The sequence below is a fragment of the Hemibagrus wyckioides genome, linkage group LG18 (assembly GCF_019097595.1).
Source record: "Hemibagrus wyckioides isolate EC202008001 linkage group LG18, SWU_Hwy_1.0, whole genome shotgun sequence".
NCBI lineage: Eukaryota > Metazoa > Chordata > Actinopteri > Siluriformes > Bagridae > Hemibagrus > Hemibagrus wyckioides.
In genome coordinates this window covers 2,249,204-2,261,707 of record NC_080727.1, presented here as the reverse complement: position 1 = coordinate 2,261,707, position 12,504 = coordinate 2,249,204, and the positions used below count along the sequence as shown (strand labels likewise).

The 12,504-nt window shown below is 40.3% G+C and overlaps 1 protein-coding gene across 4 annotated transcripts in view; it reads right to left on the bottom strand.

Annotated features, from left to right (window-relative positions):
* The window catches only part of ptpn13 (protein tyrosine phosphatase non-receptor type 13), a 73,843-nt gene extending 62,577 nt beyond the window's left edge, over window positions 1–11,266 (bottom strand). For all 4 annotated transcript variants that reach the window (XM_058414726.1, XM_058414725.1, XM_058414727.1 and 1 more), the window contains exons 1-2: window positions 10,928–11,266; window positions 198–317 (exon numbers count right to left, since the gene is read on the bottom strand). In XM_058414726.1, coding sequence (XP_058270709.1) covers window positions 198–312 — 115 coding nt within the window. In that variant the 5' untranslated portion in view covers window positions 313–317; window positions 10,928–11,266. The remainder of the gene's footprint in view (window positions 1–197; window positions 318–10,927) is intronic.
* Between the last annotated feature and the right edge of the window lie 1,238 nt (window positions 11,267–12,504).

Genomic DNA, 12,504 nt, shown 5'->3' with positions numbered 1-12,504 from the left:
TTGCACCCATCACTATTTATTTATTTATTTATTTATTAGAGCTATAGCTGGCATCCTATAATAATCTGATGTCCATATAAGGCATATTAGAACATTAATTAATTATTCAATAATTATAAAAACATGAGCAATTCTGGTGCTATTTTTTTTTGGATTTTGTTGGGTTTTTTTTCAATAATAATGATGATGATGTTCACCTCTGCGCATGAGCTCCTGCAGACTGTCAGCACTCTGGTTCAGGACGGCCCAAACCTCCTCCTCCTGCAGAGGACCTCCTCGAACCTGCAGAGCCTCAGCCAGAGACACGTGCATGGTGCCTGAAGAGAGAAACACACACACACACACACACAATTGTTATACGGTCACAAGACTTTCACGATCGCTCAGGAGTAAAGAAACACTTCACAAAAAGATCTCATCTGCTGATCTGCTATTTTACTGAAGACGGAGCTGAAAAACAAAACAAAACAAAAAACCATGAAAAAGAATTGGATCCTTTAAAAAATCTAAAGAAGCGGAGAATGAATTCTACAGCAGGTTAAAGAGGCTCATTATTTACTTTATTATTCATTATTATCTAAAATATTTATTAAAAAAAATCCTTTTGAAGTTTGTTTAGTTTGCAGGAAAAACAACTTTGAGCTACTGGGAAGGATTTATTTATTCATTCATTCATCCACTCATCCACCTTTTCGTCTGCTCATCCATCTATCTGTCTATGCATCCATCCATCCACCTTATCTGTCTATCCATCCATCAATCCATCCATCCGCCTGCCCATCTATCCATCCATCTATTTATTAATTTAATTAATTAATTTTATTTATTCATCTGTAAGATCAAATTCTGAAGAGAACATGAACTGTGAGTTTTTTCTGGAACATTCCGTCATGTTATGTTATGTTCCAGCATCAGATGGATTTTGTGCTCCAGTGAATCTAATCCAACTCCGATTGGCTCGTTAAGTTCAGATCAGACAGCTCTGATTTCAAGCCTTGGGAGTGAATGTGTTTTTATTTATTTATTTTGGACCGGAGTGAATTCCAGTAGCTCCTGGAGCAGGATGATGAAGTGCAGAAGTTAATCATCAGTTCGACTCCAGACTGATCTCAGAGTCACTTCTAAAGCAGCTTTTACATCGGAGTCTGATTTTCCTCTCCAAAAATGAAAAGATTTCCACAGATTTATTTTCACATCCAGGAGCTTCTATAGCTTCCTGATAAACACACAACAACGACACAGATGATGTTCCAGCGTCACAACCGGACAGGGAAGGGAAGCGAAGGGAAGAAAGACGCACTTTGTCTAAAGCAAGAAAGAAAGGAAGAAATTTGCCTGATGCAGTGATGATAAAACATTTAAATCCCCGGAATTTCCCGGAGAGTCGGGATCAGAAAGCGGAAAATCCGACTTCTGCGTTCATCACTGTCCAGCGGAGAGAACCGCAGGTGTCCACCACACGCCTCCTCACATCTACTGAGCTTCAGTCTGCTTTATAAAGTGTTTATAGACGTGTAATAAGAGGTCACTCAGGTACAACAGGGTAAGGGTCCATTTTTCCAGGAACTTAAGTTAGTAAGTGACGACTGACCCGAGGAATTAATCGGCCAACCGTGTGGTTTTGTCGCGTTACAGCATCATACCTAATTTGCATAAAATATATTTAAGAAAATCTCAACTTTCATGTGCAAACATTAAAGAAGAAACCTTTTTTAACGGTCACTTGCGGCTTTATTTATTTATTTTTTTACCTGTACTCATTTTTATTGTATTTATTTAGAGAGATCATATGAAGTATTTCCACTCATCCCTGTGTGAGAGGATCTCTGGAATGTTCTGAGTGATGTGCGTCTCCTCCCCAGACTCCTCCTGCTGAGGCGGCACTGTAAGGGTTAAATATCCCTCGCTGAATATGGAGCAGAAATGTTCCCAGAACTCTGAATGGTGTGAAGGTCATCAGGTCACTTCACACAACACAATAGCAGTCTATCAGGAAGGAGGAGTAGTGATGACCTCCTGCTCATCTCTCTCCCTCGAACTCTCACACACTCTCACACACTCTCACACACTCTCACACACTCTCACACACTCTCACACACTCTCACACTGAACATCACTGTGTTTTGCTTTCACTTTTTTTCCATTTGATTTGAAGTGAAAGCAAGAGCTTTTCGGATATTCTGTTTGTTTCCTGACCAGAAAAAGGCTGCAAGTTCTGGAGCAAGTCTCTCATTTGTAATTATCTGCGATTATGATAATCATCGTTAATAACGATAAAATGGACAACCGCCTTTCGCTTATTCACGATTAGACTCAACACAACACAACTGAGCTTCTGACTCACAACTGCAAAGATCTCCAAAAAACCCACACATCTTGTGTAAAGTGATCTTTTTTTATCCGCCGAACTGCAGGATGGTGTGTGTTCATGTTCGTGGGGTTTGGAGGTCAGGACCAGGAAAAACAATCCTCCAGAGACACGCCTCTCTCTCCACACACACACACACACACACACACACTTCGAGCTTTCCTCCAGATGATCCGACCTCCTTCTGCTTTTTTGCTCTGAATACCACAGACACGAGTCATCCTCATCCTCACACACACACACACACACACACACACACACAGCTCTGTTCAGAAACATTTCCAGGAGCGGATCGTGAAGTCTAACGCAGAGCTGCTTTCAGTTCATTGGGAGTCAGCAGGAGCGTGTGGGTGGAGCTGCTAAGATCATTTGCAATTCCTAAAAGCTTGAAAGTCTTTCTGAAAGAAAAAAAAAAGCGTCAGGAAAATTAGAGCAGTACCACGCCCTCGTACCCGAGATCCCGCCATCTCTTCTCCAGAATTGGACAACTAATGAGACATAGATCAGACCTCAGTGATGTTCTGTTCCAGCTCTGGACTGTGATTAGTCAGAGAGAGGGAGAGAGGGAGAGAGAGAGAGAGAGAGAGAGGGAGAGAGGGAGGGAGAGAGGGAGGGAAAGAGGGAGAGCGAGAGAAAGAGAGGAAGGGAAAGGGATAGAGAGAGACAGAGAGGGAGAGAGACAGAGAAGGAGAGAGAGAGATGCTGATGTTTCCAGCTGTTGTAGTGTAAGTGAGATCAGGAACTCATTTCCTGGATTTTCCAAAACAACATTAAATGGATAAAAACGACTCCGTCTGGTTCTCATAATCTTCTCTGGTAATCATTACATCACTGTTCCAGAGCACTGACACTGGAGACTCCTTCACTAAATGTGAACATTTATCATTTATATGTCAGAGCGAGCGCAGGAATGATATCAGAGCCCCAATTTACGCTGCGCTGCGGTCAGAGGAAATTAAACAACACCTGACGACCAGTCGGAATTGGGGATTCCACCTGATACAGGGAGATACAGGGAGAGCGCTAACACAACAACAACCTCGATAAACAATCAGAAAACTGAGCAAATGACTCATCCCCTGTCTGGAGATACAAACCTGTGTGATGTCTGAAAGAAGCAGAACAAGAACAGAAACGTTCTGAAGCTCTGAATTCAACTGACTCATCACACACACACACACACACACACACACACACTCTCTCACACACTTCTACTTCATCACTCTTCAGTACAAACCTCCTGCCTTTAGTGTTTGTTGTTTGTTTACATCAATCCCTCGTTCTCCGTCTCCATTATTTCTCCAGGATTAAACAACCTGCTGCAGAGAAACCAGTCAGCGCTAATCGGCGTCCATAAACAGGATTTTCACAAAGCTCAAGAAGCCTGCTGGTGCATCTGTCTAAACATGACAAGCGTGTGTGTGTGTGTGTGAGTGAGAGAGAGAGAGAGAGAGAGAGAGAGAGACAGAACACAGCAAGAACACAGAGCAAAAGGGAATAAAAAAAACAACAAAATGAAACATGATCACGCACTTTGTGCAAGTTTTAGCTTGTATCATTAGCAGCATTGACGCATTCGGAGTAAATATTTCCCAGCGCTCCTTCAACACACATGATGACCCAGTGGCGGGCCGTGCATTTCACACCTAGGCCTTCACTGGCCTTCACCAAATCGATTTCTTCTCCTCTGTCAGCCATTGTGAGTTAAAATATATATATTTTATTTAGTTTGTGCGAGTTGCTGCCTCTGACTACTCCAATTATCCAATCGGAGGACGGGAAATTGCTGACTTAATCGTACCCTGCTAGATGGCCCCAGTGACGCCAACTCCAAATCTGATTGGTTAATGGAACAGTTTCATTGCCACTTATTTTAAGCTCCGGGCGCCTGCACTATTGATTCTGAAGGCCTTAAGGCCAGGCGACACATGATGTCATCCACTGTCTGAAATATGATTGGATAAATACTCTTCTCATAAATATACACTACTGGAAGCAGCACAACCAAGAGAAAAGCTATGAAATGTAGAGAATAGACTATTGGGAATAATTTAATACACATTCATGGAAAATATATTAAATATATTAAAATGCAAGTCAGCGATTCAGATCACTGCTGTTTAGGCCAGCAGAGAAGGCCTTACTGACCCTGACAGTCCGCCACTGCCCAGACCTAGCATTTACACGTCTGCCTCGTTCACGTGAACACGAGTCTAAAGCTGTACTGTAGCGATGTACGGGTCACGTAGCGCTAAATCAATCTTAAATCATTCCATGTCGGGTTTTATGCTTTAAAAACTCTCTATACTTTTTTAAAGTTAAAGTTAATCATGAAAGCTAGCTAAGCATTTTTTTAAAATACGACACGCTCCTAGCTAGCTTCTTGCTACAAGTCTGATGTTAGCTAGCACTTCATCACATTACAGCTTAGCCGTCGGTCGTCTTCCTTAATTATTTCTTTAAATCAATTATCTTCACCTCAGGACTATTTCATTTGTTCTTCAGTGATTATTTTCCTAAGACTGCACATCGTGAAGTGTTTTATTATTCCTTTTACACCACAAATGTTTAGTTTATTTATTAAAGAATGAGGTCATACTTTAAATCCATTCCTTCATCTCTTCTCCAGAATCAAATAACTAACGAGAAATAGATCAGACCTCAGAGATGTTCTGTTCTTCCAGCTATGGACTGTGATAGAGAAAGGGATAGGGGGGAGGGCGAGGAAGGGAAAGGGATAGAGAGAAAGAAAGAGGGAGAGAGAGAGGGAACGAGAAAAAGGGAAAAGGGATAGACAGGGAGAGGGAGAATGAGAAAGAGAGACAAGGCAGCTTGTTGCATTACCATGGTAACCAGATTTTTCTGCATCCGAAACAACTATATAAAGCAAAAACTCTGAAAAGTGTGACCACAGTTTCCAGTTCCTTCAGGAGCTTCAATTAAAACCCGCCGTATGATACAGCGTCCAGGGTTCCGTAACCGGAATAGCTCCTTCGTCCCGTAAGGATGGGTTCAGGTGGCGAATGTATTGCTGAGGAGTTTATTAAGATCTAGAGAGGAAACCTCGGGAGAGACCAGCGACCTGCTGCCTCAAAAAAATCTCGGATCTTCTGCAGAATCGGTCGACTAGCTGCTGAAACTGCGCGGCTTTTCAGACTGGACTGCAGGGTGTGGAGGTTAAGGATGTGACTATAAACACAGGAAATAAAAAAAAACAAGAAAGAAAAATCCAGATACAGCAGAACCTCAGTGTAAGAATTTCATTCGTTCTGGAGGGCAAGGTCTTCAGGGGGAAATTTGTATTTTCCATAAGAAATGATGTAAATGCAGATAATCCGTTCCAGCCGCCCAAAAATATGACCAATATGACCAATACGAAGTGTATATGGCTGCTTACAAAGAACTGACCCGAGCCAAGCATTCCATGTCAAGGCTCCTCACAGGAAGTCGTGCCACCAAGCTTGGGCTAAAAATAGAACAGACCACCTACACCACCAATCTGTCAACAAAAAACACCCCAAAAATCACCTAGCTTTTGAGCGCGTGATGAAGACAGTGTTGGTCTCGTGGGTTAAATCTTTCCAAACAGCTTTCACTGACTGACAACAAATCCGCTTCGCTCGGCTTTCCACTGACGCTAACAAGTTCTGAACGACTCCCGGACGTACGCGAAAAATAATCCCAAAAATAATCCAGCTCTAAAAGATGGAATGCAACAGATTTTATCCTCTTTTTTTCTTCTGATTAGAAATAAAATCCTGAACACTAATATCAGACCGAAGAGAAGGTTTAGGTTAAAGGTGAGGTTTAGGTTAAAGGCGTGGTTTAGGTGTAAAGGTGAGGTTTACGTATAAAGGCGTGGTTTAGGTTAAAAGTGAGGTTTAGGTGTAAAGGCGTGGTTTAGGTGTAAAGGTGAGGTTTAGGTGTAAAGGCGAGGTTTAGGTGTAAAGGCGAGGTTTAGGTGTAAAGGCGAGGTTTAGGTGTAAAGGCGTGGTTTAGGTGTAAAGGCGAGGTTTATGTTAAAGGCGAGGTTTAGGTGTAAAGGCGTGGTTTAGGTTAAAAGTGAGGTTTAGGTGTAAAGGCGTGGTTTAGGTGTAAAGGCGAGGTTTAGGTGTAAAGGTGTGGTTTAGGTTAAAAGTGAGGTTTAGGTGTAAAGGCGTGGTTTAGGTGTAAAGGCGAGGTTTAGGTGTAAAGGCGAGGTTTAGGTGTAAAGGCGAGGTTTAGGTGTAAAGGCGAGGTTTAGGTGTAAAGGCGAGGTTTAGGTGTAAAGGCGAGGTTTAGGTGTAAAGGCGAGGTTTAGGTGTAAAGGCGAGGTTTAGGTGTAAAGGTGTGGTTTAGGTTAAAAGTGAGGTTTAGGTGTAAAGGCGAGGTTTAGGTGTAAAGGCGAGGTTTAGGTATAAAGGTGTGGTTTAGGTTAAAAGTGAGGTTTAGGTGTAAAGGCGAGGTTTAGGTGTAAAGGCGAGGTTTATGTTAAAGGCGAGGTTTAGGTGTAAAGGCGTGGTTTAGGTGTAAAGGCGAGGTTTAGGTGTAAAGGCGTGGTTTAGGTGTAAAGGCGAGGTTTATGTTAAAGGCGAGGTTTAGGTGTAAAGGCGTGGTTTAGGTTAAAAGTGAGGTTTAGGTGTAAAGGCGAGGTTTAGGTGTAAAGGCGAGGTTTAGGTATAAAGGTGTGGTTTAGGTTAAAAGTGAGGTTTAGGTGTAAAGGCGAGGTTTAGGTGTAAAGGTGTGGTTTAGGTTAAAAGTGAGGTTTAGGTGTAAAGGCGAGGTTTAGGTGTAAAGGTGTGGTTTAGGTTAAAAGTGAGGTTTAGGTGTAAAGGCGAGGTTTAGGTGTAAAGGTGTGGTTTATGTTAAAGGCGAGGTTTAGGTGTAAAGGCGTGGTTTAGGTGTAAAGGCGTGGTTTAGGTGTAAAGGTGAGGTTTAGGTTAAAAGTGAGGTTTAGGTGTAAAGGCGAGGTTTATGTTAAAGGCGAGGTTTAGGTGTAAAGGCGAGGTTTATGTTAAAGGCGAGGTTTAGGTGTAAAGGCGAGGTTTAGGTGTAAAGGCGAGGTTTATGTTAAAGGCGAGGTTTATGTTAAAGGCGAGGTTTAGGTGTAAAGGCGTGGTTTAGGTGTAAAGGCGTGGTTTAGGTGTAAAGGCGTGGTTTAGGTGTAAAGGTGATTTTCTCTAAAAGAAAACAGCACTAGATGCAAGTATAAAGTGTGAGAAAGAATCAGAGGAAATGGAAAACAGTGGGAACAGAGCGAACACCAGTGAGACTCTGAGATACAACACACACTCCTCTGCTCCTCTTCATCATCATCATCATCCTGGTGCTTAAACCCAAACTGGGATCTTTCTGGAGAGCTGGAGGTCGAAAGGGAGCGAGGGATGGAATGGAAAAGTGCAGATTCCTGCTGAGAGTGAACGTCACACACACACACACACACACACACACACACACACACACCCCTCTGCGTCGAGACGGCATTTCTTCAGTGAGGACAGAGTAAAAGAACAGCAGCAAGAAACAAACAGAGGGAACATCTACATCTCTGACAATACGGAGGGGGAGAGAGAGACAGAGACAGAGTGTGTGAGAGCACGAGACAGAGTGAGAGAGACAGAGAGAGAAAGAGAGACAGACACAGCGAGAGAGACAGAGAGAGAGAGAGAGAGAGAGAGAGAGAGAGAGAGAGAGAGAGAGACACCCAGGTGATGTGACTGTTCCTAGCTGCTGTAGTAAAAGTGAAACAGAAGCTCAGTTATTTAAATGCAACAATAAATGGATAAAAACTACGTCGCCTCCTACTTTATAGAAATAAAAATTCTCCTCATTGTAACACTGTTCCCGAGACTTGCACCGGAGACTCCTTCACTAACTGTGAAAATCTATCATTTGTCTGTAGAAATGTGGAGCGTCTGCAGAATACAGCATCATTCTGAAATCTCCTTCACGACCTGTGTGACGTCTTCCACGATATTTTGGCGTCACAATTTCTTAATTTCACTTCACTGGTATTTATTTCCATTTTTATCTTTCACTTCTAACACCACACGTCGTTAAGCAGCTTTACTTCCATTTTATGATCAAAATTCAGAATAAAAATGAATTTACATTTCTATTATCCAAATTCATCTTTTTTTCTTAATAATAATAATAATAATAATAAAAAACTATAATTTTTTTGTTCTAAAAAAAATAAAAAACATTAAAGAAGAGACAAAATATAAATTAACAATAAGTAAAAATTCGAAATCTCACGCACTAATCACGACAAAAATACATAGGATTTTTTTTCTGCCAAACGTAACAATCTAAGAATCTTAACCAGTGTTTAAAACTCTCTCTCTTTCTCTCTGAGCAAATATCAGGAGCTTTAAACATCCAAAAGCTGGAAAAAGTGTGTGTGTGTGTGTGTGTGTGTGTTCCCTTAACATTTTTACATCCAGACGATTTGCCTTTCAGATTCCTGAACTACAAAAGAGACGCGCCAAACTACAGAAAACACACACTAAAATAAATAAATAAATAAAAAAGTTTTAAAAAGTCTGACCCGTCCTTTCCCTCATGTGGTCAGATCAGTAAACCTACATAATCTAGAGATCGATAAATACACACACCAGCTTAGTCTTGAACTTGACCTCTCAGTGACCGGAAAAATGAAAATGAAGCTCAGACGTTCCAAAAAGGAGAAATTCTCGGCACAATTCGGTTCCTAATCCAATGAAGAACAGCAGCACTAATGTGTGTTTACACTTTATAATCAGCTAACTGAGCAATTCCGCGGCTAATTCTAACGTTAACGAGACGGTTCCAGGATCTGAGGGACGAGTCACGACTCAGTTCGCTATTAAAAATATACGCAGCTACACATAACTAGCACATAAAGGCGTGTGTTATCACGGAGCTGAGCTTAAAAACTAATAAACTGATGTGTTTTAGGTTTTTAAAAAAAAAAATTTTAACCTGTTTATCATGATTTCGAAAACAATTCTGTCGTCTGGCTTTTACGTTGTCAACAATTTAAGTTCTTAAATATATTTAAATGTGTTTTTTTTCACATTCATGAAAAATTTAAAATTATATCTATAGTTATATAAAAAAAATTTCAAAATGGAAAAAATAATTTAATTTCTTATTTTTTTATTCTTTAACTTTACAAAAAATAAATACAAATGGACTAAAAATGTGTTTTATTATGCATTCGGTTGGACAACTTAAAAAAAGGAATTTAAAGGAAAAAAAATTAATAAGAAGAATTTTTAAAAAAAAGCATAAAACATAAGAGCATTAAAACATAATTTAACACAATTTTAAAATTTTATATGTAATTCCTTAAATAAATCATTGACATTTCTATCTGAGTTCCAGCTTTAAACAGAACATCAACATATTTCTGAAGGTAAAATTAGATAAAATTAAAGATAAAAATATTCAAGGCTGGAATTAAAACCCGCTGTAGTAAAAGATATCATTCTCTATGATAAACGTATCGCGTCATTTAGCTCGCTGAATCGAGTCACAAGGTCAAAGGTCCACACTATCGCAATAATGTGTGATTATTTTTTTTAGTGACCCTGATTTTGAGAAAAACAACCAAACTTCTTGTTGATGTTCACAAAAACAAACTGAACTCCGAAATCAGGAACATAACTATATGCAAAAAATTAATTTTACCCTCCAGTCAGATCATCAGTGCTATAAAAGCTGGATTATTTTTAGCTGAAACACGGTGGTGGTAGCGTCCGAGATCACAACCTGAAGAATGAACAGATCCTACAGTAGGGTGTCTAATGTTGGTTTGCTTCTGTACAACGTATTTTAACTAAAAACAACACAGTAACAACAAAAAATGATATATATATATATATATATATATTTATTAGCTGAAACACGGTGACGGTAGTTTTATAAACAGACTCTGAAGAGTAACACATACTGACCACAACGCAACTGACCACAACACAAAATACAAGATATAAAGTCAAATTTTGTTAAGAAACTTAATGTATAAATTATAAATAAACTGTATAGATAAACCCTATTATTAGCGTCACGTTATTAACGTCTATAAACACACACAGACACACACACACACACAGACAGACAGACACACACAGACACACAGAAACCGCTTCAGTGCTTTAGAGGTAAAAGTTCACCTGGTGGTGGTGGTGTCAGGGGTTTACAAGTTTAAGTCTCCCAAAAAGTAACACACAATAAACATTAATTGAAGATGGAAACATAACGAGATGGGGGGGGAGGTGGGGGGGGGCTTTTTATCCTCGTGCTGGTTTCAATGATCAGAAGAAAAATTCGCTTGTTTTATAAACACCTGATGGTGGAAGTTTTCAGGGTTTTAAACACAACCCCAAAACTTTACACACACACACACACACACACACACACACACACACACACACACACACTCACGAGTAACTATTAAAGCCCTGAATTTTGCGTGACCAAGCCTCTGATCAGACCTCACATACTTTTACAACTTATTTATTTATTTAAAACCCATGTTGCTGTTAAACTCAATGATCTATGACAAGCTGGTGCAGCTGGAGATGTTCTACTCACCCTTACAGAGTGAAAGGCCAGTTAAAGGTTAAAGTGTGGTGAACTTCAGCTCCAGCATCACCTCCACACTGAGAAATGAAGACCTTCTTCTCCTTCCTTTCCTTCTTAAGTCCAACAGGTTGATCCGAGCGCACATCCGAGCCCCAAATCCACCGATTCACCTCCACAACTCTCTCTTCCTTCTTTACACACGTCTCTCACACGTTATTAATCCTCCCGAATGCCTCTGTCTGCTTTTTGTCCGCTTTTAATCACTCCGAGAGAGACTGCACTGCGTTTGCGCTTCTGCTTCTTCTCCAAACTAGTAAGCCATTGCAGCTGAGAGGGATTGGCTTCTCTAGGGTTGCCAGGTCCTTATGAATCACTAACATCCAGCTCTCGGAGTTGCCAGATCCTTCTGTTGGACGCTTGTATTTTGGTGTTGCCAGATCGCCTGAATTTCTTTATCATTGAGGTTGCCAGATAGATGTCATAAGTGACGTCTGAGAAACGGAGCTTGCTGGAAATACACGATATTGACAAAAGTTTTGGGACGTCTGCCTTTACATGAACATGAATGTAAAATGGAGTTGTCTTTCCCTTTGCAGCTATAACAGCTTCAACCCTAAAAGGCTTTCCACAAGATTTAGGAGTGTGTTTATGGGAATGTTTTGACCATTCCTCTAAAAGAAGCGCATTTGTGAGGTCAGGAACTGATGTTGGTCAAGAAGTCGGATGCTCTAATTCATCCCAAAGGAGTTCTGTGGGGTTGAGGTCAGGACTCTGTGCAGGCCAGTCAAGTTCCTCCACACCAAACTCACTCATCCATGTCTTTATGGACCTTGCTTTGGTCACTGGTGTGCAGTCATGTTGGAACAGGAAGGGGTCATCCCCAAACTGTTCCTATAAAGCATGAAATTGTCCAAAATGTCTTGGTATGAAGCTGAAGCATTAAGAGTTCCTTTCACTGGAACTAAGGGGCCGAACCCAACCCCTGAAAAACAACACCTGAACTCAGTGATTTGGGGGGGGGAGTCCCAATACTTTTGGCAGAATAGTGTATGTGAAGTATATTTTTTATTTATTGTTATATTTATATACCATGTTTGGATTGTTAGAGCCTGCTATGTGACAAGTCTGGTGTTTGCACAGTTTGGTACCGACCCGGCAGCCATTTTTGATTCTTAGAGACTTCAGAAACTTATGAATATATACAGTATATAGTTTCTAGTAAACTAGTTGATTTATTTTTTGTTTATTTTTCTATGTAAAGACATCTAAAAAAAAAACACAAATACATATATTTATATTTTTTGTATATATAGATAAGATAAACCTTTATTCGTCCCACAGTGAGGAAATTTCCAAGGTTTTTGCATATCCCAGCTTATTAGGAAGCTGGGGTCAGAGCGCAGGGTCAACCATGATATGGCGCCCCTGGAACAGGGAGGGTTAAGGGCCTTGGTCAAGGACCCAACAGCAGTAGCTTGCCAGTACTGGGGCTCAAACCCCTGATATATATATATATATATATATATATATATATATATATATATATATATATATATATATATATATATATATATATTACAATTTTA